The sequence below is a fragment of the Doryrhamphus excisus genome, linkage group LG8, assembly GCF_037039965.1.
Source record: "Doryrhamphus excisus strain RoL-2023G ecotype Guam linkage group LG8, RoL_Dexc_Guam_v1.1, whole genome shotgun sequence".
NCBI lineage: Eukaryota > Metazoa > Chordata > Actinopteri > Syngnathiformes > Syngnathidae > Doryrhamphus > Doryrhamphus excisus.
The window spans coordinates 9,773,752-9,800,339 of record NC_136364.1 but is presented as its reverse complement, the minus strand read 5'-3'; the positions used below and the strand labels follow the sequence as shown (position 1 = coordinate 9,800,339).

The 26,588-nt window shown below is 42.6% G+C and overlaps 2 protein-coding genes across 3 annotated transcripts; both read left to right on the top strand.

The window, feature by feature from the left end:
- The first annotated feature begins 183 nt into the window (after positions 1–183).
- LOC131134397 (claudin-1-like) lies at positions 184–3,098 on the top strand. The gene is made up of 5 exons (XM_058079648.2): positions 184–773; positions 855–1,019; positions 1,082–1,163; positions 2,497–2,610; positions 2,825–3,098. Exons 1-5 carry the CDS (start codon positions 557–559, stop codon positions 2,919–2,921), a joined length of 675 nt encoding a protein of 224 aa, XP_057935631.2. The 5' UTR covers positions 184–556; the 3' UTR covers positions 2,922–3,098.
- Positions 3,099–3,457: 359 nt separating this feature from the next.
- exoc3l2b (exocyst complex component 3-like 2b) lies at positions 3,458–26,313 on the top strand. Of its 2 annotated transcripts, none has more exons than XM_058079584.2 (15): positions 3,458–3,652; positions 13,743–14,234; positions 14,347–14,573; positions 21,096–21,358; positions 21,446–21,718; positions 21,788–21,906; positions 21,976–22,090; positions 22,267–22,377; positions 23,671–23,771; positions 23,830–23,946; positions 24,029–24,164; positions 24,332–24,454; positions 24,518–24,673; positions 24,737–24,858; positions 24,959–26,313. In XM_058079584.2, exons 2-15 carry the CDS (start codon positions 13,780–13,782, stop codon positions 25,248–25,250), a joined length of 2,610 nt encoding a protein of 869 aa, XP_057935567.2. In that variant the 5' UTR covers positions 3,458–3,652; positions 13,743–13,779; the 3' UTR covers positions 25,251–26,313. The 2 variants fall into 2 exon arrangements, with proteins under 2 accessions (XP_057935567.2, XP_057935565.2); XM_058079582.2 differs by lacking the exon at positions 3,458–3,652 and adding an exon at positions 6,353–6,708.
- The last annotated feature ends 275 nt before the right edge of the window (positions 26,314–26,588 follow it).

Genomic DNA, 26,588 nt, shown 5'->3' with positions numbered 1-26,588 from the left:
GTTGTGTTGAAGTTTGTATATGACACTAACAATAAAAATTATGTTTTTGTCTTCATTGGCGCTAAAATGGTCATATGTTGCTTTTATAGGTCATGTTGCAGACCTGCAAACAATCTGTTTGCTGTTTGACTGAAGTCCATGAAACGTCTCATACATGTGCACACGTGCATGTTTACTTTCTGTAATTTTTTTTCATAAAGAGCAAATGTGGTAACAATGGATACTAGCATGACATCTAAACGTGTTGTCTTATTTTCAGCCTGTGTGATGAAGAAAAGGTGCCCAGTTTGGGGTGAAACTGTCTCCTTTTGCAGTGTAAACAATGTGTATGTTCTGGAGGGTTGACCTTCTGTGGAGTTCATTGACCCGAAACGCTGAAGCGGCTCAGAGGTTCAGATCAGCTTTGCACTGCCAGCCGTCACATCTCAGGCACAACCTAAATTTGAATTTACAGAGTAACAACTGAAACTCCACTTGGCCTTGACCTCCAGACTTGAGTGGACAGTAAGGACACGGGACGTCAGTTGCCTTGTGTTGCAGGTGAGCTCTGAGCAGCATGGCGGTGGGCCTGCAGGTGGTGGGTCTGGTTCTGGGCGTGCTGTCGTGGTGTCTGCAATCCAGCTGCACATCCTCGCAGCTGTGGAAGGTACGGAGTCAGGCGGAGTCGGTCACCAGCAGTCAGTGGCACTTCGAGGGGCTGTGGATGAGCTGCGCCGCCACCTCCATGGGCTCGGTCCAGTGCAACAAGTTCAAGACGCTTCTGGGCCTGCCAGGTGAGGACCCACTAATGACCAGCTGGTACTGTGTGCACTTCACTAAAAATGTCCAAAGTTGTAATAGTCAGTGTGGTCCAGTCCACCTGCAGGCATGCCGGGCCCTGATGATCATGTCTATGGTGCTGGGCCTGGCCTCCATTATCGTGTCTGTGCTGGGACTCAAGTGCACCAAGATCGCCAGGACCTCAGACCAGGTTAAAGGTCAAATCGTCTTGAGTGGAGGCGCCATGTTCATCCTGTCAGGTATGTCCTGAAACATCATTGCCAAGACTGTCATGAATGCCACATACTGTGTGTGTGTGTAGGGGTCTTCACCCTGATTGCAGTGTCCTGGTACGCTGGAAGGGTCATCCATGAATTCTACAATCCTCTCTACAATGGAGTCAGGTCAGGAGAACGATGATAATACTAATAGAAACGATATTGATCATGAGGATGATAAATTCAGTGAAAGGGACGATAAGGATGAGGATTGTTGATGTGAATCATGACGACAAAGGTGATGACAAATCTATAACAATGATTACATTGGTTAACAATGGTTAAGAGGATGATGAGCATTTTGATGAGGCGTTAGAATAAGGATGATGCTCACTTTGAATGAGAATTATCATACTGACGAAGTGAATGACGGTAGTGATGATAAATACATATGATGATCAAAAATCATGTGACTAAAATCATGATGATGGTTATGAGGATGATGATAACTGTTGAGAATCATGGAGACAATGAAGGTCATTGATGAGACTGATGATAATTGAGGTTAACGGTGACGATGATGAGGTGGAATGAGGTTCTCGATTGATGATGGTGCGTTCACCATCATCATTTTGAATGAGAATGATCAAACTGATGAGGATGATAACTGATGACTCATGATGACATTTACGAGGATGATAATTTTGATGAGGGACGCGGAGATTGATCGGACTCATGAGGATGATAATTGATGACACTGATAATGATAGGTCATTGAGTGATGATGATTGATAGTGATGACAATGATGACATTGTTGTGGATCATTTTGAATGAGAATTATCATACCGATGAAGATGATGCTTGATGACAACTATAACCCATAACAAGTTCTTTGATGAGACTGATTATGATAACTGATGAGAATGATGGGGATGACTGAAAGGATGTTGGTTGGGAGGATTGTGATAATGTTGATGAGGGGGTACAATGATCAGAATACCAGCAATGCTAATGATGATGATGATGATGATGATGATGGTGGTGGTTATGAGGTTGATGATCACTAATGACAGATCGACACTGAAGTCGGTGAACACACTGGAATGAGAGATTGAGAATGAGAACGATAATAACAGAATGACTAAAATGATGTTGATACAAGGATGATAATGAGGGCTTATGATGATGACAATGATACCAAATGGTGTTGATGATGTATGATCACTTTGATGAGGTGATGAACTTATTGATGATAATGCTAATGGTGAGCAGACCAGACCGGACATCATTTTGAATGAGAATGAGAATAGTGATGATGATGACAATTTGATAAGAGGTTGATGATGATATCATTCTAAGAATGATAGTGAATGTGGAGAACAATGATGATAATGAAATGATAATGCTGATGATTGTGAACACTGATACTAATTTGAATGGATGAGGATGAGGATGATGATGATGATGATGATGATGATGATGATGATGATGATGATGATGATGATGAGTGTGCTGCAGGTACGAACTGGGCAGCGGTCTCTATCTTGGATGGGGGGCTTCCGGTTTAGCCCTGATCGGAGGTTCAATGCTGTGTTGTTCCTACAGGAAGAGCTCGTCCACCCCTCCTGCAAGGTAATCCCGCACTGCGTAACTTTAACCACAAGAGGGCGTTGCCTGTCAAATTGAAAATCATAAGCCAACGCACCTGCCGTCAGTGCAAAATACTTCATTACCACACTGTATCGTATTCATGTATGACATATTGCTAGCATAGTATGAATATCACAAACATGGCATAGTGTCAAATATAAACCTTGTTCTTCTGGGATGTCATTTCCTCCTGCAGACATTTCTCCTACAACTACTCCAAAAACAACCAAGGTCACAACATCTACACGGCTGCTTCCACCTCTGACAACAGCGCCGCTAAAGCTTACGTCTGACCTGCTCCCTGAACGCACCGTCACACAAATCAAAGCACATAGTGATGATGTCCTCTTATAAAAAAAATACATGTTTGGTGTCATCACGTGTTATTTTACTCTTAGGATTCATACATTGTCTTTTTTGTTGTAAATAAAGTACATCAACACTTGATTCATATTAAAGCTACTCACTTGAAACAACTTTTGTGGAGTGTGAAGGGATGTTTTTATATTTTAATTCCACATGAACACTTTATTTGGTACATCAGCTCTGTCTTATGAATGACTTCAATGCATTAAATAGCAGCTAATGCATCACAGCATATCATAGCAATCCCCATACACCATACCAACATGCCCTCTGGTGACCGTGTGACCGTAAGTGCTATCGTCCACTGATGATATAATATGTCATACTTATTTATAGACTTCTTCTGCAGGCTTGTGAACATCAGATATGAGTATGTGTGTGTGTGTGTGTCAACAGGGGAGGAAGAGGAAAGGATGACCATGTCCTGTTGCAGCTAGAAAATAAAGCAAACAGGAAATGAGGAGCAGAAGTCTCCAAGAGCCCCACAAGGCGCCAGAGGAGACGATCAGGAACCAGCCCAGGCGAGCAGAACCTGAACCACCACCTGAAGGAAAAGGGGAAAAAAGAGAGGAGCATCATCAGGCGTCCTGGTGGAGAGATGTTCGAGTCGTGAGGAAACATCTTGGAATATTTCCGTCATCAAAGAAGAAGAAGTGAGGTAAGCGGCGCCATCGTAAGTCCTCACTGCTTGATGAATGAATGAATGAATGAATGCCAGAGAATAAAAGGCAGTGAAGACATCAGCATGAACAACATGCACTCACTCACTGGCGCCCCTTGTGGAATGTGGTAGAATTTAGCTATTTATGTATGTTTGGACAAAGTAAACAAATTCTAAGCTGAAGTGGGAGACACTTCCTGTTTACTGGATGGCCGTGGCCAACTCTCTCTTTATTTATTTATTCGATTTTTTAAATGTAAAATATCACATGGTTGAGTTGCCAAAGTCATGAAATGTAATCTGTAGCTTAGAAAAAAAAACATCCAAACAACACAACACGTCAACACACACGATGCACAAATCTACCTACTGCACCATGTGGGCATACAAATATTCCCGCCGCAAGGCATGCTGGGTAGCTTGTGGTACTCGCATCTTTGCTTGATTGCAAAATATGTTGAGGAGCTCGTCGGAGAAGTAAACATACTCTTTATATACAATTTTTTATTGTTCACCCTTGATATTATTGTTGCAGCTGGACTACCTAGCATGTCTTGCGGGCAATTGAAACAACAGTTTTAGGTTGCATGCTGTGTTTAGAGCTTAGTTGTTGATTTATGTGATGCATTAACCTGATGTGGATGTGTTGTGTTTAGGTTTTGTTTTGGTTTTATGTATCAATGGACCAGTGCATCTAATTTTTTAACCCAATGTGACCAAGTTGCGACCTCTTCTGTCTTTGTCCTTTGACATATTGTATTTCATCAGGAAGGGGTTCCCAAACAAGAGACTTTAACCAGGGAAGAGCATTTTCAAGCTTTGGCTTCTCCTTGGTACCCATGATTCTCAGTCAAGACTGCGGCCCTGGGGGCCATTTATGGCATGTGTTAAAAATATAATTTGACAAAGCAGTATTTTACAAGAATGAAGTCAAAATATTTAAAGAAAAATGTTGGAACAAGAAAATGTTGCAATTTTATGATAATAATGTGGTAAAATTATGAGGAAAAATTATTAGTCAGCAAAATTAAAAGTCAAAATGAAAAGCAAGCAACACAAAATAGAGTTGTAATTTTTGGAAAATTTGGTTGGAGGAAAAGATGTGACTTTATTGGAGTCAAGTAAAAATATTATAGGAATAAAGTGATAATATTACAAGAATAAAGCCGAAATGGAAAAAAAAACTGCTGTAATTTTTACAAGAAAAATATTGTCAAAATATTAGAATAAAAATGCTATTCTAAAGAGGAATTTCTTTTTTTACTGTTTGACTGTTTACAGTTTACAAGAAGTCCTAATATAATGAAGAAAAATAATGTCATTCTAGTAGCATACAGCTAAAGTTTAAGTCATGATATTATTGAAAAGTAAAAAACTAAAGTAAAGTCATTTTTGGAACATTAGGTTGGGGGAAAAAGTTGTAATATTATGGGAATAAAATCAAAATATTATGAGAAGAACATTTACAAAAATTATTTAGGAAGATAGTGGCAATATTTGGAAAATCCAATAAAAACAACATCAATAGGATCGGTTCCAACTGCTTTTTCTCCTATGCATCCTTTCATTTTTTTGTATCTGGCCCTACACAAGCTAAACGCAAGGATGAGTTACTCATGTGGTACACGTCTGTACCATGCCAAGATTAGAAAATCCCTCACCATGTCCGTCAATTAGATGTATGAGTCCCCATGCTTTGTTATCATGGATTAACATTTCTCCTTATTTTGGAAGAAGCATGCAAAATCTATTTTAACTTGAGTACATATTTTGATGTGAGCTGCGCTATTGGGGAGGTGCAATGGGTTTTTGAGATCCGACATGTTTTAGAGGTGTATATCAAAGCATATTTTGTTGACATTAGAGATGTTGTATTCAGGAGTGTGCGTTTATGAGATGGCTACGGGGAAAAAGTGTAAAGATGAGAGAGATAACGTTGAAGAAGATGAAAGAATGTGATGACACGTGTGTCACAGCATCGTCTTCTAGAACAGTGGTTTTCAAATGTGGGTGGACTGAAAGGCGCTCCAGGTGGTATTTGCTATTTAAAATATGCAAAAGGGAAATATGGAAATATGTGATCTAATGTTTCAATCTCATATGTGTCACCTGGTATGTTTATTGTTACTGATTACACACAAAAAAATAAAATAATACAAATTATTATTAAAAAGAAAAGTATTTAATAAAAAAAATTGAAAAAAGTATATAAAGATGCATCATTTAAAAATTATAATCATAAATATATTAAATTTAATAATCTATAGATATAATTAGAAACACACATATAAATATAAATATAAATATAAATATAAATATAAATATAAATATAAATATAAATATAAATATAAATATAAATATAAATATAAATATAAATATAAATATAAATATAAATATAAATATAAATTACACTACGTACCTATATGAAATCTAAGTATATATAATGTGAAGTATAATAAATATTTTCTTTGCTTGAGAACCGCTGGTCTAGTACATCATCATCATCATCATCATCATCATCATCACCAGTAAGGGACCAGGAAATGAATGTTGTGTGTGTGTGTGTGTGTGTGTTTAGCGGCTAATGCCAGTGCCAGGAATGTCGACGCACACTCGCTCACTAATGGCAGAATGAAGACTTTGTATTTTTCCTGCAGGGGGGAGGGGCTAATTTAGAGGACAACCATGTGACCTCCAGAGTCAGTAGTCAAAGTTGTCACTAATGATGTGTCCTTTCACTACATCTGCCCTTGACAGACTGGTGATGTGTTCAAGGAACCCGTACATACTGTAGTCGTACATGGTTCTAATGGTTCTATCGTGTTGCTGTTCTATTGACCCACCCAATCAACACGTAGAAACCCAATTCGACTTTGACCTTCGCGTGGGCCCTCCCACTTTCAATTGCGACATGTCCGACAGCTCTTAAACGCAGCACAGTGCAGGGTTCACTCGCGTTTAACCGCTGAGGGAACCGAGCCTAATCGAGCAATCATATGATGACTTCTGATGACACTTTGAGCCGCTTTTAGCCGACAACATGACTCGCAGCGGTGAGTGTGCGGGTTCGAACCCCGCAAGTTAGACTTTTTTCCTCCTGTTTTTGTCTTTTTATGAAAAGAGTGAGAAAGTGCATAACGTAGAGGAGACGTTGCTTATGACGAATTCATGTTAGAATCTGATAATAATAATAATGAGTGAATGTGAAGAGTTGAAGAAATAATGAATGAAGTCCGTGTATGTCAGTGAACATCACATTTTCACTTGAACTGTGTTGGTTACGAATGGACTTGTGCTGTGTGACCGTAAAATATTCTTAATTACGTCAAAATCTGATTATTAGGTTGGCATTTGTTTGCATTTGGACCATGCTGTGTTTAAATTTACAGGAAATCTCAGACACAATCTTAAAGATAGTTTGACTCACTGCTTGTTGATCATTGACAGCCTCTCCGACACTGTCATAAGCGCTTGAGCTGGTTTTTTCCATGTCATGTCCTGATATCGTTGTTCATTCTATGGGAAAATACCACTTTGCTGTTGGATTTGACACGTTTGTGGTCTTAAAGTCAACACGAGTGTTGATTCTTGGCCTCAAATCATGTTTGCACTTGAAGTTTAATAGCTAACACTGCAGCGGCATTGCCAAGCAGGACGGTGTGCTTATGTGCACCTGTGATACAACCTTCATGTGCATCTTAGCATCAGATGCAATCACAGTCAAAAGAATATCAGTGAAACTAGCCAAACCGTATCAGCAAACGTAGCTAGAACAATATCAGCAAACGGAGCCAGAAGAGTATCAGCAAACATAGCTGTACGAATATCAGCAAACGTAACCTAAAGAGTATCAGCACACGTCGCCAGAAGAGCTTCAGCAAACATAGCTGGATGAATATCAACAAACTTAGCCAAACGAGTATCAGCAAACATGGCCAAAAGAGTATCAGCAAATGTAGCTATAAGAACATCAGTAAAACTAGCTGGACGAATATCAACAAACTTACAAATACATATGTCAGCCTTTACAAAGATAATAATGTTGTTTAGCTAGTCGTTTAACAATGTATTGTGTATTATTGTGTACTGCAGGGGTGTCCAATATATGGCTCGGGGGCCATTTACGGCTCAACATTTGTTTTTTATTGGCCCATGGCACATTATAGAAATACTATTCAGCAAAAAAATGTGAAAATAGGCACAATGAAAAATGTTGATATTAATAATAACACAAACTGTATTTTTTTTTGAAAAATTTAGAAAAATATATAACAATATCACAGCATCTTTTGATATTTTAATATTGACCCTCTGGGTAAAAGGTTCGGAGCAACGTTCAAGCAAATGTATTAGATGTGATGAGAGGATGTACCTAATGTGCCTAAGAAAAAAAAGGGCAGTTTATGTCATGAATGATTGACTCAGCTGCACAATGGATGTTGTTGGCATGCAGGATGACTCAGCCAAACATTCAACATGGGAATTTTGTCTTATGGAAAACGTGGAGAAAAGCGTCCATTTTTGTGTGTGACGTGTTCACGCTGGGCTTTTATCGGGCGCCGCATTCGCTGGCACATGAAAGAGAAAGCAGTTGAAAGGTCACATCCGTCCTTTTTTCATCTGTCCACTTCCTGCCAGCAAAGTGAATGAATGAGCCAGAAAGGACTCAAAAGCTGGAATGTATGAAAAAGGGGAACAAATGCAAACCCCCTCCCCTCCTTTGGGGGTTATTTTTGGGCATGCTGACTTTGACATTTTTCACTTCCGCATGAAAATCACAGAACCTTCTCTTGAACTGCTGAACTTTGACACCGTTTGCTCGCGTTGACCCGAGCGCAGCATGCTAACTAGCTGCTAGCATCAAACTGCGCCTGTTTGACGGCAAGAATCCGACACGCCCGACTGTAAAGCGACTGACTCCAGGAGGCCATGTTGAAACTCACCTGCGGTTGCCATGGACACCAACAAGCTGATAATTGGTCTTGCTGCAAAGGATGTCCGGATCTTTTTCCATCAAGCATCACTTTAATATTTTGTAAAGCACCACATGCAGGTTATAGAGAATATATGTCGTCTCAGCTTTGTGATATTCCTATTATAACCTATTATAGTATCTACTTCCCTCTTTTTTATTGTTCCAACTATTTTAAACTTTTTCTTGTAATTTTGATTTAATTCCCATAACATTTATAGTATTTAGTATTTAGTATAGTATTTATACTTATTATAGTAACATTAGAACATTTTCCACAAACCCAATTTTCAAAAATGTTTATTTGTTGATTTGTTTGTTTCTAAAATACGTATTATTATGTATTATTATTTTTTATATTTCAACATTATAGTAATGAAATTACATGAATTAATTGTTATTATTTTACTATGACATTATTAACATAAAATTTCAGCTTTTTTGTTAGATTACAGCTTTTTTTTCTCTTAATATTTTGACTTTATTTCCATTTTTTCTGTTGATTTTTTGAGTTGTTTTGTTAAATGATAACATTTGATGTACTGTAATGGTACAGCTGCTCCCCTTTAATGCAGTGCAGTGTATTTTCTGTCATGCCCACCCCCCAAAAGTCAAATTGCATGTTGAGTACTGTTAATGTACTATAAATTTGTACATGTTGGTAGGTCTGCATTAAATTGAAGCCTCTCACCACTATTTGAGAAGCACTGCTTTAAGGCAAAGGACATGAGTGCAATCTCAGCCCCCGAGCACAATTTTAGTTTTCTCCTTGAATTATTATTTTGCACTAAAAATAATTAATTGAACCGTTTGTTTCTCAGAGGAGTAGAAATAATCTGTCCCAGTGTCAAACTGTGGCCACCATAAGCGCTTGATGAAATTATCTTTCTTTTGGGGTCAGAGTGCGATCCTGGGTGTGCCACCGTGTTTGCCCACCGTCATTCCGATGGTGTGACTTTTCGGAGGACACGCAGCAAATGTTTTTGCTTGCGTTTTAGTTCAAGTCCCAAAGATGACAAAGGATGAATCAGTTTGGAATGTCAGTCCGCAGGCTAGCTGGTGTGGCTGGTGTGGGTCTTATTATGGGATGTTGAAGTGGACATTGGACAGGAAGTTTCAGGATCTTCTCTGGAGAAGGTTGAAACAATGTGACGTGAAACATCTGGATCGCTGACCCCTGAGGCAGACTTGTTTGGTATTGCCGTCCTTCACTGCCTTGCTGGAGGACCAAGTGGTCAGAATGGTCTAGTTCTGGGCGAACCATCTAACTTCTCTGTCTTTTCCGAGTCTTAATGCTAAGCTAGTCTGTGGTTCCAGTTCAGCAATCATTGCTTTTACTCATTGATCAAGGCTGATCACGCCGATCTGCGTCTTCTTCACACAAATCTGTTCTGATCCACGTGAGGCTCCGAAGTGTCTCCATGCTTTCGTGCAGACGTGGGAGAAAATCAGTGTTTTGCAAGTCTCAAGTCTTTAATCCCAAATCTCAAGTCGAGGCAAGACAGGCTGAGTCAAATCCGATGTCTTAGGCTTGAAATGTTTGAGTCCTTACACGTGTTAAGCACTTAAGTGTTGACCAAATAAAACACCTTGACCTCATCATTTGTACATTTTCCTCAGTAGTTAATCACTGCCGCTCTCCAGCAGGCTGGTGCTTCTTGTTTGTTCTTTAACCCGATGACATGTTAACAGATGCGTTCAATGAGGTAGATTCTGTGGGAAAATGTTTTTGCCTCGCTGAAAATGACCTACTAACGGTCATGTTAGGTGAATACATTTTGAAGTCATCAGACTAAAAGTCCAAGTCAGGTCCCGAGTCCAATTCGGCTTGCAAGTCTTTGGTGATATTGCCAAGTTGAGTCCAAAGTCGTTGTGACTCGAAAATTGTGACTCGACTCCATTTTGACACCTGTGCTCTGGTCTGACACAACAAAGATCTTTCTCCACTGTCAGGATGCTCTCCTCGCTTGATGGAAATGCACTGTGAAGCAAACGAGGAGTGCCTGACAGGAACACAAAGCCTTAGCTGGATGGGTTTCAGACTGGGTTTGAGATGCAAATGACCACGTTGGAAAGTTCTCTCATGGCACGCGTGGTTACAAAAGGTCACAAAAGGTCACAAATTACCAACTTTGACCTCTTTCATTTGCCAGTATAGTGGAACTGTACTAAATTACGAGTGATGTTTCATGAATCAGCTTTTGAAGGTTCTTGTTTCCATGGAAACGGGGCATGTGAAAATATGAGCTGAAGAGGAAATGATAACGTTTGAACAGGAAGTGCTTATGACTTATTTGTGCTAGTCGACTGTCTTGTGTTGTTTTTCCTTCGACATCAGCGCCTTATCGTCACACACACACAAGGAGGAGGAGGTCAAGGCTGAGTTTTGGGTTGTCGCCTGATTGGCTATCATCTTGTCTTCCTGGTTTCCTGTTTGCTGACGTTATAAGGTGGCGACCTCTTGACCTTCACTGTCAGTGAGGATGTTTCTGGATGACTGATGATGATGACTGACTGAGTTGCGTAATTTGTGCTCCATTAACGGAGCAGCGTCTCAGTGGCGCCCCCTTGCCCCCCGCTTCTTTTTTTGCTTTTTGGACCGGGCCGGGCCCCGCAGAGGCCCAGCGGTGCTGGGGCTCTGTCCGTCACACTATCGCTGTCCTTTCCGCTTCATTGTTTGTGTCCAGAAGCTTCCGTGATGCCCTGCGACCCTCTTGAAGAAAACAGCGTGGGTTTCCTGACCTGCCGCCGGGGCTGCTGGGTATTTATGGAACCAACGCCGCACAACGGCTTCCCACTCCGTCCTGCCCGCTCTGTGTGTGTGTGTGTGTGTGTATGTGTGTCTATTTCTGGCAGCAGTAGTGTGTCCTGAGCTGGTGAGACTGGAAACTGATCACATCAACAACATCCGCACACACACACACACACACACACACACACACCTTGAATTCCTTAAGCCACACATAGGAAACTTGAAATAATTTTTTTTTTCATCAATGTTCATCAGTGATGGATGTTAGACATTGTTTGGCATCTTCAGTGTTGCAGCCAAGCTGTACCTGTACATTTAGCATACAAGCTAAAGCACAAGCTAAATTACTATTTAATTTTTTTCTGGAATAACCTTGTCACAAAAACGGTGTGATACTACACTAATGTTTTAGGTTCGGTGTATTCTGATGATTAATTGTGAAATATATTGAGAAATAATCAATAATGTTTGTTTTTGATAGTATTTTAGCCAGTTAGCCTAGCCTAGCTTGATTTAGCTGAGCTTTTCTGGGCTCCTTCATAGTCTCGTATTGAAATTCTTTATTTTTATACAACCATAAGCATCAGGAGGCAAAATTTGCCACCTAGAAATGTACCAGTAACTAACACATTTGATTACTTTGCCAGCATAACTTTGTTTTAACAAATTAGCTTAGCTTGGCTAAATTTCAGCTTGTCTGCCTGGGTTGTGTGGTTGTAATTTGTATAAAATACTAGTCTGACAGCAACAATCACTTTCACCACATCTTTCTTCTTAAATATTCCTACATTTTGTACTTTGTGTAATAATAATTCTTGATTCCCATAATATTTTGACCTGATACTTTTACAGCTCTTTTTCCATTTCTTCTATATTTTTTTTCATTAAAATGTTCCAATTTTGTTCTTCTCGTAATTGTGACTTTATTCTCATAATATTTTGACTTTATTTGCTGAACATTATGATGTTTTCCACAACCTAATTACCAATTGTATTGTATGTGTCTCATAGTATTACCACTTTTTCAAAATGAAAATCAAAATATGACCTTTTCTGATTAGATTACATCTTTTTTCTCTCAATATTTTGACTTTAGCCTTGTAAAATTACTGCATTTTTTTCTTTTTAGTTTTCCTGTTAATAGTTATAATTTTTATAATATGTCACAGACCAACCACTAAACAGCCGCTGGTCACAAATGCCCCCCCGGGGCCTGTCTTAGTGTCATATTTTACTCTGCATGTTTATTTTATGTATGCACAATTTTTGAGTCTTTATTCCTCATTTTGTTCTTTATTTCCCTGTCTTGGCATATTTTGTTGATTAATTATGAATATATATTGAGAAATAATTGAACAAAATCATAGTATTTGTTAAAAGTGCTGGGACAAACTAGACTGGCCTATGCCGTTGTTATTATCGGTTTAAGCTGAAACCCAGCATTGTTTACCAGTTATCGCCAGTTACCTTAGCTTTATTTAGCTTTTCTGGCCCTCGCATGTAAATCCTCTATTTTGACACAGTCTACTAAAGGTGTACTAATACCGTAATTCCGCTAGGCTACATTCAGGCTAGTTCTTCTGGGCCGTGTGGCCTGTACGAGTCTGTGTTCCTTATTGAATGAAAGCTGTATTTTGTTAATCAACTGTGAAATATATTGAGAAATAATGTAAGAAATTACAATATTTTGTGAGTCACGCCCTCTTTTCGTCCGTGTGAGTCAGTAGATACTTGTTTCTCTGATCCCAGCTCAGCCCTTGTTAATGTTTGAAGACTTTATGAGGAACATCAGGAGCTTTATCACTGGAGGTGTTACATAGCTGCTAACTTGGTTGCTATGGTTACCGAAACATATGTATTTGTGCAAGATGACACGTGTGAATTTATTGTTATCACCCATGCTCCTGCAGCCAATCAGAGAGCAGGGTTTCTTGTAGTTTTTATTGTCAGGTGTGAAAGTTAAACAGTTGATTCCTTCATTCTCGTTCTTTGTCTTGATGGGTGTGAGCAGCGTTTTACAAGCAATTGTTTCTTATGGCTTTTATCTCCTGACATTTTATCTTGTTAACATGTCAAATGTGTCCAACCGCAAATGAGAGACAATGAAAACCTTTTACAACGTGGGCGTAATCACTGGTTTAACACAAACTAGTCCACTGTATTATCTGTATGAATTATCGGTCAAATGTAATGCTTTATAAATGCTTCAGATGATATTTATTGATGGGAATGGTCCAGTTCGATCCAAATTTGTGCGAAAAGCTTTCAACTGTTATCGGGCTGGAGTACAATGGCACACTGTTATAACAATAATTGTATTGGTTTTAGCTAATTTCTGAAATTCAAATTGTTAACTCTTCCAGGTTCCTCCACCCCTCTTGCCCCTCCCCCTACACCACCATGCCCATCCTCAAGAACCTGCCGGTGCGCCTGAAGGGTGGCGGTCCGACCCTCGACAACGCCCTGTTCATACGCAGGATGAGCCTCAACATCAACCCCCACCACCACAACCCCTTCGACCACGACGACGACGATGATGGCGGCCATGGCAACCACTGGTCGCCGGGCGGCTCTTTCCTGGACGGCAACGTTCCCGGGGACCGCAACCCGTTTGAGGACGAGGAAGACGAGAACGAGGCCAATGAGGGCAAGAAGGGCAAAGGCGGCTCGAGGAAAGGCTCCTTCAAAATCAAGTCCCCCCTGAAGAGTTTGGGAAAGTTGGGAAAGAACCTGAGGATGTCGGCGCGCAGCAAAGACAGCACCGCATCCTCGCCGCAGGGATCGCTGCAAGGGACGCCGTCGCCCGGGGAGAAGAAGAAGCGAGGCAGGAGGAGCTCCGAGGGAAGTCTGCTTAGGTAAGCACGTAACATTCTCCACATAATATGAAGAAGATATCAGAGGTCGTTCGCCTGCTGATGCCTTGAAGTCAAATGGCCGCCGTCGTCTCTTTCTTGTTGCTCCTTGCAGGTTTGCAGGGAAATACCGTGAGACACTCAGCTTTCGTACCAACGGTGAGCTCAACTGTGCGGAAAGCGAGTGTGACTCCACCAGTCGCCGCGTGTCATTCATGAAGATGGTGGGCTTGGGGAAGACGAAGAAGGAGTCCGGAGCTGACCACTCCTCGCAGAGCCCCGAGGAGCCGCTGGCACCCAAGGAACCGGTAGAGGAGGTCAAGCCCAGGGAGCCCCTGTCAGGTAGGAGAGACACATTGTTCCCACTGGGAATGTGCGTCATGGCCAATCAAGCTACTTTGACAACCCACCACAGCCACAAATAGATGGCAGTCCTGTGGGAAACACTGAAGCTACTTTCAAAACATTTTACATGGTCTTGTGCATGTGATACTTGGAGGAGAAACTCAGAGGAGCTGCCGTTGGAAGCCAAATGATGCACTTACCAGTTTGAGAAAGTTGTGGATGTTCAAGTGCGGGCTTGTTGTTGCCAGACGCAGCACAAGAGACGATCAGATTACTGTGTGTGATTGCTAAACAGCGCCGGGCTGTTTGGACCTTCATCAGCCTTGTGTACCATTTACACACCAGCAAATAGACCACACCCAGCTCACATAAAGAGCACCTACCTGGCCTGCGTGGCCGTCAAACAACCTTGACAAGTGCTGACAAGGTCCGACCCCATTTTGACCCCGACTTGTTGTCGTCACGCACGTTAGCTTGTCTGCACAGCTGGAATGCAGCTATGGTCTTCAAACATCTCACCTGCATGGAGACAAGTTCTCTGCGTGGTTCTGATGGCCACAACACGATAACATGTGCACGGGTTCCACCTCAGAACCAGCATGTTCTTCAAGTACTGTCAACAAGGAGCAAGTTGAACGTAACACAGCATAGCAGAACAGAACGTCTCCCACAGTCACGCAAAGCTAATACTGAATTGTCTCTTTCTGGTCCTCAGTTTGACCCTGGAAGCGTGCTGGAGGAGATAATGTTGGACTTTATAGGTATAAATGTCAGCAGTGTTTGGGAAACATCAAAAGGCAGAAGCTCTGACTTAACGGTTGTCATGGCGATGTCACCTGCTTCCTTGACACTCGATTGCTGCGTTTGCGTTGCGTAACAGGCACTGGGTCACGGCGCGTTGATAATTCGCTCACATTGAGGCTGACGGGAGCAGTCAATCATTAGCGCGTCCTTCATTGTCTTGGCGGAGGTCGCCGCTGCCGTAAAGGTTTTACTGCTGCAGAGTGACGTCCTGCACTCTGACAGCCTAAAGTTATTTTCAAGTTATTTATCAGTTTCATATAGGAGGAAACGACAATGAACAGTGTGTCATGTAGTGTCAGTGGAATAATAAAAGGGGCAAATCACTCTGACTTATGACTTATCTTTAGCATTAACGTCACTCTATTTCAGCTATTTTTCCAACTTTGTGAGTTAAAAAGTGCCAACTCTTCAAAACGCAAAAAGAAGAAATGGGAGTGAGACAAAAAAAATCTGACTGAGCAATTTATTGCATTAAAGTGAAATAAGCTCTTCATCAGCTCATCTAAAGTTTCAGACTGAAGCTGAAAAACACATAACCCGCCCTAAAAAGAGCTCTGTAATAAGCAGCTGCGTCATTCTTGAATTAGTAAACATTCTTGATACTAGTTGTGCCAGAAGATGGCTCCACGCAGAGCACCCACTGTCCATTTTTGCAAACTTCCCTTGCCATGCGCCCCCAAATGTTATCAACTGGATTTAGACGAGGGGGAAACATAAGATACTCCAAAAGCGTGACCTTATTCCTCTGGAGGAAGTCCATTGTCAGACAGGCGGTGTGAAGTGTAGCGTTGTCCCGTTGTTGTCATGACCTCACAGACGAGGGTCTTCAGTCTCCACAAAGCCATGTACCTTTTGACACCCCTGCACAACCTAAAGCTTCTGTGTTCCATTGAAGGATCATGATGGCGCCCTCTCCAACGTGCCACGTGGAAAACATCTCAAGTGGGATGTCATTGAAGGAGACAAGGCCTTTAAGGATGCCTTTTGTTCTAGCCATTTCTCTCAGATATGATGGTCATTGGGCTACACTTGGCATCCATAACAACCTTCATTTGGGTAGAGCATGGTCTTGACATGTCTTGACAGGCTGCAAAAGGCCTCAATAATCCCACCGTATTCAAGGAGAGAAAGCTTTTTTGCTTTTGTCATCAAGAGATCATCAGAAAATGACATTGAAGCCACCGTTTTGCCAAGATATTAGCTAAATCTTTGCACTTTTTCAACTGGTCTTTCATTTTTTCATTTTAAATTGGGAGTCCATATAGAGCACAAAATGTAGTATTGTATGGTTGTTTGTCTATATCTGCCCTGTGATTGGCTGGCGAACAGTCCAGGGTGTACCCCGCCCCTCGCCCGAAGACAGCTGGGATAGGCTCCACCACCCCCAAGACCCTTGTGAGGAAAAGCAGTAGAAAATGAATGAATGTAGTATTGTCACCATTCCAATTCTTTCCCATTACTTTCCATCTTCCACTGTACTTTGTAAAGCTTTCTTGTTTAAAGGGGAATTTTGCCCATCATTCAGAATCCTTATGTGAAACGTGAACACTTTTCTTTCCCTTTTCTGTGCATTCTAGCCTGAGAAAACAAGTTAATATGAACAAGCTAACAACTGACCTCATGGGAAATACCTAACTACTATACATATAACTATTACATGTTATCATTGGTGTATGTGTTAATGCATGATCACAGCATGGATGTGAGGTTTTTCTTCATAGTCAAAATAGCTTGATCCCAATGATGTGCATTGTTAGCCAGCTCATATTAACTTGTTACATGAAATATGTTCATTTTTCACATAAGGATTGGGAATGATGGCAAAATTCTCCCCAAAAAGTGCAGCTCCTCTTTAATTTTTGATGTTAGACAGTGGAGCAGACCAATAAAAATAAACTGCGTGTTGCAAAGGACGGACTTTGGACATCCCTGGTCTACTTAGAGGCAATAGTGAGCATTGAGATTGTGCAGTGGAGGAGATGTGGCCTTCCTGGCATGTAACTGTTGGGTGGTGAAGCTAACGTAGAGAAAAATGTGAGAGTTCACATTACAATGCAAACACTGCTTCAGTTCTCACACACACACTACTTTTTTTTAAAATATACATTAATGTAAACATCAAATGTAAATGATCATCTTTGCCTCTGAGGCTGAACATGAGCTGCTTCTGACTCAGCGCTTTTATTTCCCAAGGCGGCATTCCTGAGGCTGACTTCATCCTTGACACAACCTTCAGCTTCTTCTTCCATGTTCTTTTCGCTTAGTACAAGCCGTCCAGTGGAGGTGGCCTGCACCAGCAGGGGGCAGCATATCACCTGGCCTAATACACCAGATAAAGACAACAAAATGAACAAAATGTCATATTTGTTTTGCACGAGAAGTGAAAATATATCACAAATCATCTTTGGCAAGTGGATTATGTTTATGCTTCACTGGATTCATTACCACCCCCCATAGGATGCAGTGGTACTACAAAGTGCTCGTCAATGGCTATTGATTTGCAGCCTGCAGTTTTTTTTTTTAATTGGCCCTCGTCACATTTTAAAAACACAAGTACAGTAGTCACAATATTGTGGTTTATTATTGCGTCCTTGTGACATTGTGCTTTTTTGGAAATTAATTAATGAAGAAATGGTTACTGTTTTGCGGTGGTCTATTATTAGTAACATATTGACATAAAAGTGATTTGTAGTATTCTGCTCACTAGGCCGCAGTAATGAGACAAAACATTACCTTACTTTACTTTACCTTAACACTGCAAGAAGTCATGACGTCAGCCATGGCATGTCTCCTCTTGTTCCATGTGGAAGTGGTATGTTTTTTTGGGCTTCTTTTTTTGTCCTTTCCAGCCATCGGGGCGGATAGTATTATCGATCTAAATGCCCCTACATGCTAAACAATTTTGTGTCAAAGTGTTAACTACACCTTCCCTGGTATATGGAGTATTACTTGGCGTTTTTTGCTATGCAAATTTGGAGCGGCCAGACCGGAGCTGGAGGGGATAGAAAAGAAAAAAAGGAAAACAGAGAGGGGAGTGTGGGGACAAGAGGTGGACAATACAAAGAGAGAGAACAAAAACAACAATTGCAATGACAATAACAGGACAACAGAAACAAACAGGACTACATCAGCAAATGTCAATGATAGTTATAAAGGATCATAATGAAGAGGACAAAGTATTAAGCAGCCACAGTGATATTTTGGCTTCTTAAGACTAGAAGAAATAAATTCAAGGCTAACTGGGTAGCTCGGTAGCTCGCAATTTTGCTAGTCCCTGCGGCATAAGCGTTGCAATGTGGTGTGAACATCGAATAGGAGGAAAAGGTGACTATAGGGGTGTTATTCCATGTCTACAGCGCACTAAAATAGGCGTTCTATGTGTAACTACAAAAATATTCCATTTATCAACGTTGAATCCAAGGAACCGCTATCAACAAGGGATGAATGTAAACAAGAACCCTAAGAAAAACAACAATAAAAGTTGTTTAAAATATTTACGTGGAAATGGTAAAACTAATAAAATTAAATAATTGCTGTTTTGTGGTTTATGACGGCCTATGATTAGTCAAAAAAGTGGAACATAGATATGGATTTCTTTTGGGGAAAGCGCTAGAATTACAGCATCCAACATCCTTAGCGACACCTTGATGATATTTAAATTGCTGCACAGACAGGGTGTGTGCTGCCTCCGGTGGCCATGGAAAGAAGTGCTGACTCAGCAGTCGCTAGCTCCACAGTGATACAGAGGGCTTGAAGATAGTGTCTTAAAGATGGTGGTGTGTTAGTATGAAGAAGTGGGTGATGGTGGGCGGGGCCTCATTCCTCCAGCTGTAAGAAATTTCCTGAAGTTGAACAATACCAGCAGTGTTTCTGCGGAGGGTGCACGCATCCGTAGTCTGGCTCGGAGTTGCTTTCAAAGTATCGTGATATCGCCTTACTGTGGCCCCGCCCTGTTATCGACTGACTGTCACGCTCAGCATCACAGTGATGGAAATAAACACAATAATACAGCCACGGTGGCTTCCTGTGCCAGCAGCCAAGATGTCTGCCAGTGTGTTTAAAGCGGCAGTGCCTTAAATAACTCATACAACTCTCACGACCTAACCTTTGACCTTTTACGAGAGCAGGAACTGGACATGAGAGTGGTGTGGACCACCACATTCCACCTTTAAACATCTGCATATGGGTGGAAAGTTCAAGCCTGCCATGTCGTGCTCACATTGTTCCCTTTAAGAGATGCTCTTCCTCTCTGTGTGTGTGTGTGTGTGTGTGCGCGCACGCTCGTGTGTGTGTGCCATCCTGTCTTCCTCTGTTGACGCCAAGGCAGACAAACATCTGCACATCCTTACACACTTACATTCACACACACACACATTCAGGTAAATGTGCCTCGGATCGGATTGTTGGAGTTAAATGTGTTATGGCTACTTCATACTTCATACTTCATACTCTTCTAACAGCAAATATACTGTATATGAATAGACATGCAAAATTGCCTCATGATATTATACATACAGTATGCCTATGCATTAGATTATTACATTCCTTTCCATTCTCTTCCACTTATCCGGGACTGGGTTTGCGGCGGCAGCAGTCTCAGTCGGGAAGCCCAGACTTCCGGGTCCCCGGCCACCTCCTCCAGCTCTACCGGGAGGGCACCAAGGCGTTCCCGGCTGTGAGACATAATCCCTCCAGCGTGTCCTAAGTCTGCCTTGGCGCCTTCTCCCGGCTGGGCATCCCTGGACTAGATGCCCGAGCCACCTCAACTGGCTCCTCTCGGTGTGAAGGAGAAGCTGCTTATTTAATTATTTTATAATAAATGTAATATTTGGTAATAAACATATATTTTGTTAGTTTTATTAACATGTTTTCAATTGTTTGCTCGGTTTTCGGGATGGCTGAGGTTCGATTCTCTGCTTGGGCATCTCTGTGTGGAATTTCCAGGTTCCTCCCACATTCCAAAAACATGCTAGGTTAATTGGCAACTCCAAATTGTCCATAGGTGTTCAATAATGTGAGTGTGAATGGTTGTTTGTCTATATGTGCCCTGTGATTGGCTGGCCACCAGTCCAGGGTGTACCCCGCCTCTCGCCCAAAGACAGCTGGGATAGGCTCCAGCACCCCCGCGACCCTCGTGAGTAAAAGCGGTAGAAAATTAATGAATGAATAATAAGTATAATATTTGGTAATAAACATATATTTTGCTAGTTTTGTTAACATGTTAACATGTTTTCAATTGTTTGCTCAGTTATCGAGAAGACCTAGGTTCGATTCTCTGCTTGGGCATCTCTTTGTGGAGTTTCCAAGTTCCTCCCACATTCCAAAAACATACTAGGTTAATTGGCGACTCCAAATTGTCCAGAGGCGTTCAAGAATGTGAGTGTGAATGGTTGTTTGTCTATACCCGCCTTACCTTGCCTCTCTCCCGAAGACAGCTGAGATAGGCTCCAGCATACCCCCGCGACCCGAGTGAGGATAAGCGGTATAGAAATGGATGGCACAGGAGGTAGAACAGGTCGTCTTTAAACCGTCAATTACCTTTCCATCGGACTGCAGGGCAGCTGTGGCTACAGATAAACTTAACCATCACCAAAGTGTGACTGAGTGAATGAATAATGGGTTCACTCATTGGGTACCTTGAAAATCTTGTCCATTATTATTAATAATAATTTTTTATACATTTATTGAAAGTCCTTGCTCCCTTGTGACTTTCAGTCTTGGAGATCCTGCAGCTGGTCAAGAAGCGAGACCTCCTCTTGGCCGACACTCACATCTTGGAACTGGAGCAGGAATGTAACGGGCCAGATGGCGGGACACAGCCGGAGGACGTAGGCAGCCCGAGCGTCAAAGACGGCGGCCGCAGGAAGGCGAAGGACGTGGAGCTGCTGTATGAAGAGCTGCAGAAGGAGCTGTGGGCCGTTGTGAGGGAATCCCTGCGGTCGCCCACCGCCGGTCCCAACTTGGGTCTGGTGGTTCAGGTGAGGATCACTCCACCCTTCCAGCCTGGTCTGGACAGCAGACAGGTGTGATTAGTTGTGGTGCCATTAAGGCGTGTTTGAGTGCAGGTGCTGCAGCAGGAAGAGCAGGCTGACCTGGACCGGGCCTGCGGCGAGTCGGCGGTGGGGGTACCGGGTGGGTCCAGACCGCGGCAGCTGAAACGGCGCTGGAAGGCGGCAGTGGAGGACGCCGCCGACAGTTCGCTGCCTCAGAAGACGGAGTTTACGGCCGGGGAGCTGGGGGGATATCTGGACCGCATCCGAGCCCGTGTGGTGGAGGACTTGGGTGCCGCCAAGAGGAATGTGGTGTCAATATACCCCGAAGAGTACCACGCCTTGCAGGTGTGACAGGAAGTAGCATGAAGTGTGTCAATCCATGGACTTTGTAATAACAAACTGTGAACCCCTCAGGTGTACATGCAGAGCTACCATCAGGCGGTTGCTAGGCGACTACAGGCCATCACTGACCAACAGCTAGAAATCACTGACATTTACTCTCTGCTAGACTGGCTGCACAACATCTACAACAGGTAGGACACACACACACACACACAAACGGATCATGATATCATCATATACGTGTGTCATGTGTGTTTCAGGGATGTTTTGGCGAAGTTGTGCGTCACGGATCCTTTGAGTGGCTCTCTGCTCAAACCGCTGCTGCCTTCAGAGACGCTGGACAGACTGGAACAGGACTGCCTCAACTCTGTCAGGGTCAGACACAACTACACAACAACTACACCGTCTTTGATTGACACCTCTTAGAGGGGCGTGTCTGTGTATGACCGACAGTCGGAGTCAGGGTGTTTCGGTGTTTGATAGATGGCTGCTGGGGAGTTGAAGATGTTGGGGACGGTGTTGTGAGGTGCGTTTGATTTATGAACCTGCAGGCTAAGGTGACCACCGAGCTGAGTCAGGTGCTGGACGACGAGGAGAAGAGGTGGTTTGAGACACTGCACGTTGAGGAGTATCACATCACTCTGGCCAAGACCATCATACAGGTGACCATCCTGCCTCTTTGTTACCATGGCTACTGTCGCGACACAAACTCACACACACACGTTGTTTTTGTGTCTGCGGACATGAAGTCTTATGTAAAGGTAAATTCCGCTACGTTTTGTTCTCTGATTGTATTCTGACTTTGTCCTTCAGCTGCTGCCAAAGTCAACATCAGCAATTTCCTCTTCTCTCTCGCACACACAGATACACACACACACCTTAGCATCACCATCATCATCATATATTTGGACCAGATGCTGCCCTCCAGTGGCCTCAGACGTCATAACAACAATTACAGAAGATCTTTATTGACACTGTAATAAACTGAAACAAACTGAATGGTTGGGTATGATTATGACCCAAACACCACAACATCATCTCGGGTCTGGAGGGAGCATTGCTGGAAGAATATAATTAGATTTTTCATTACACCAGAAATTAAACAAAAATATCGTAAAGTTATTCAGTCATGCTGGCGTCAGTGTGGTACAGTCAATGTCAACCATTCACATGTGTTTTGGTTCTGCCCAAATATGGTTTGGGTTCTGCCCAGTGTGACTTTTTCATGTGAGACATTGTATCTGGGCCACCTGGTGGGAGACTCTGTGTTAAGAGAAGTATTTATATAAAATCGTGTTGGTAGCAGGTATAAAAGCCATTACCAAAAAATGACCCCCGGTACTGGAGGACTGGCTTTGTGTGATGAACACAATACATGACATGGAACTATTGACACATAGATTGAGGACTGAAGAAGACATATTGTGGAGAAAAATGGGTGAAATGGACACTGTTCACGGACAAAAATCAAGGGAATGACTCGAATTGCACCATGACAGGGAATGTGGGATAGCCAAATTGTGTGCTATGTATGTCCAGTGCCCCCTTTTTGTTTTGAGTGTGTTTGTATTGCTGTTGACGTTTTGTTTAAAAAAAAAAAAATAAAAATAAAGTATAAAAAAAAAGAGAGGGGAGGGGTAATCTCAGAAATGAGGCTAAAGCGATCTCCCACATCCCCAGATGCCTAAGGCTATTAGAATCAGGTGATAAGTATGTGGAGGACTTGTTTTGGAGACAAGGGGCCTTAGCTTCGAGCAGATATAGTAAGTAATCTTACTAAAATAAATAGAATAATGAACAAGTGCAATAACAAACCATATTTTTGAGTATTCTCACAAATTGTCTTTGAATGCACCATGGCGCAAGCTGCTAAAGTAAACTGTATTATGATTCTGTTTGGGTCACCTATAGAAGGTCTTCCTGACACAAGCATAATGTCATGGTTTGTTCTCCAGAGGCTTCAGGTTGATCTGGAACGTTCCGCCTCCATCAACAGGAGCTTGGGTTCCAGAGTGGCTCAGTGCAGCCTCAACGGCCTGGCGGACTTCCTTTACAGGTACACCCGCACATCCACACGCACGCCCACAGACTGAACAGACATTGTTGTCTTTCAGCTTCCAGCGTAAAGTGGAGCTGTTCCATGAAGGTATGCAAAGTGGAATGTTTGGAGATCACGAGGATGGATACGTGTCCAGAACCATTGCGCTTGTCAACTGCTGCCCCCCCTTCAGGTGACTAGCGGAAGACCTCGCTCAGTCATATTGGAACATCAAGTGTGTCTTATAAGAAAAAGCTGTGTGGGGGTGTGTTCAGAGGTTTCGTGCAGCGGTGCGCTCAGTGCGAGCTGGCGGCCAGCGAGGACTCTCTGAAGCGGGCCAACAAAGCTCTAGACCACATTGTCCAACAGGGGGTCCGAGTCCTGTCTGAGCGCCTGTTTCTGCACATCCGGGTAATATAGACACACGTACAGTACAATGAAAGGGCACACTTTGGAGTGACCTTTTATTGTGGCCAGCCTCATGTACACTGGTGCAATAGTCACGCTGTCTAATCTTCATATGCCACAGATGTGTGATGTGTATAGATAATCTGTGTGTGTGTGTGTGTGTGTGTCAGCCTTTCTTCGAGCGTCTGGTGAAGAGGAAGTGGCTGAGCAACACGGAGCCGTACGAGCAGATTGAAGCTGTGATTAAAGAACACTTCAAGAAATATCACAGGATGGACAATCCACCATATCAGGTATATATATACACACACACACACACACACATAAACGTATATTACAGCAGCATTTATCTTCAGCTCCTGGTGGCGGAGGTCCATCGTCGCGTGGTGATGGAATATCTTCGCTCAGTCATGCGAGGACGAATCATTTGCACGTCGCTAAAAATGAGGAAGAGGATGGCCGGCCGCCTCCGAGACGAAGGCAGAGACATAAAAGTCCTCTTCAAGGACCTGGTCAGTGTGAGAGGTCACTATGTGGACATGTTTGAGTGTGATGTAGTAACGCATGTTCTTCAGGAGTCTCCATCAAGCTGGCTGGACGGCGCTCTGTCTCACATCTCAGAGGTGATCCAGCTGGAGGACGTCCCATCCATCCAGATGGAGGTGGGAGTGCTGGTGCAAGAGTTTCCTGACGTCAGGTACCAGCACTTGAAGCCAGTGTTCATGTTTTTTTTTTTTTAAGCCGGAGCTGTCACTTCCGGCTGACCTGAACACAGCTTTTTTCCACTTTCTCTACAGAAAGAAGCACGTGTCGGCCATTTTGAACATCCGGGGCATGACCCGGCAGCGGGAACGCCAGGAGATCCTCAACATTGTCAAGGACATTGAGAGCAGTGACGGCGGTGGTCCGGCCCGGCTGTCCAGGGACCGTGCCCTCTTCTCCGAGGTTCCGGTCACTTCCGAGGTCCACTGCCTGAACGTGGGCTTGAGTCGCATTGCCCTCACTGCCTCTTCGTGCTTCGCAACTCTGCGGCCGCGCAGACGTAAAGCCCGCACATCAGCCCACGAGAACCCGGAGGATGTTCTCTAAAGCGTCTGGAAGCGTTTGGGACCAGCAGGACTCGACTGAGGCCTGTTAGCTTACTACTGTTCATGTAAACATGACAAGACTAAAAAAACTCACTCCTAAAATGATTTAGAGAGATGGCCTCATGTGAATGACCTTCTGTTCAATGGGTGGGGAACCGTGGGCCATGTGGGGCCAGTGAGCAACTTTGATCGGGCCCACCATGCTCTTCTACTAAATAATAAACATTACTTTGATCAGATGTTTTCTTAAATTTAGTATGGTCCTCTGAGGGCTTCATCAAAGGTTCCCCACCCATGTTCTACTGGTTCTGGATGACTTTAACAGAACCATAGCTGACAGCTTCTCACTCTGCATAGGCTAATTGTATGCTAATTGGCTGTATCTAATGGATCCAGTTCTAAAGGATTGTCCAGTTGGTGAAGATATTCTGTCACGTGACCTGCATTTCCGATGGTGGCAACTAGACTAATGCTTCCCAATGTTTGCTTCCTTCAGTTTGGACATTTTTTCACTGCAGTGACTGTGGAAGCACTTTAAGCCAGGATCCAAATGGGAAGGTGGGAATGTGGCGCTGACACCATATGGCTGAAGACCACCGGGATGCTTCTTTGTTATGATATGTTGCACATGAAGAAGGAAAAAGTAGAACTATAAATCACGGTACTAGACGACCATGTGACCAGTCTGATTGTATTTAAAACAATGATGGCGTTGGTGTTCAAATAGATTGATCATGTTTTGGTGGTAATTGATCAGGGTTTGAATGCGGGAGAAAAAAAAAATACTAATTGACTCACTATGATACAACTAAACACTATTACTGTGCAATCAGCCATCCTCAGATTTCTTTTTAACATTTACAAAACTAGCATTTGAAAAATCAACAACAGGAAACACATTCTGACTTGCTGGCTGAATTATTGGAACATTTCTTTGAAAAATATAATTTTAAAAAATTCTCCTCAGCATAGGCACTTTCCAGAATAAAACCCAGATGAAAGTTGACTCACATCAGATCAGATTTGTAATTCACGACAATAAAACAAATTGTGTCTATAACAAACATCATGTGATTGGTTCATTGTGTTCCCATAGCAGTAACACGTTGTGACCAATAGAGGCCAGTAAAGACACGCACACGAAGCGAGGATATCCTGGCATATGATTTGTAACCGACTTTTCAAATGATTTTTGAAGGAGGACATTTCCGGTGAAGCAGCGGAAACCCGGATACAGTGTCATATAACAACGTTTGATATATATTTATGTTTACGTAAGGGGTGGGTGTTTGGTGACTGTATATTTGTTTCGGGTGTGTGATTTGTAACCGTTAAAAAC

Excerpts from the sequence above, each read along its gene's own strand:
- LOC131134397 (XM_058079648.2), top strand. The coding sequence starts at position 557 with ATGGCGGTGGGCCTGCAGGTGGTGGGTCTGGTTCTGGGCGTGCTGTCG. Across the intron at positions 1,020-1,081 it reads CGCCATGTTCATCCTGTCAG|GGGTCTTCACCCTGATTGCA; the intron begins GTATGTCCTGAA and ends GTGTGTGTGTAG. Across the intron at positions 2,611-2,824 it reads TCGTCCACCCCTCCTGCAAG|ACATTTCTCCTACAACTACT; the intron begins GTAATCCCGCAC and ends TTCCTCCTGCAG.
- exoc3l2b (XM_058079584.2), top strand. The coding sequence starts at position 13,780 with ATGCCCATCCTCAAGAACCTGCCGGTGCGCCTGAAGGGTGGCGGTCCG. Across the intron at positions 24,455-24,517 it reads TGGACAATCCACCATATCAG|CTCCTGGTGGCGGAGGTCCA; the intron begins GTATATATATAC and ends ATTTATCTTCAG. Across the intron at positions 24,859-24,958 it reads CAAGAGTTTCCTGACGTCAG|AAAGAAGCACGTGTCGGCCA; the intron begins GTACCAGCACTT and ends CTTTCTCTACAG.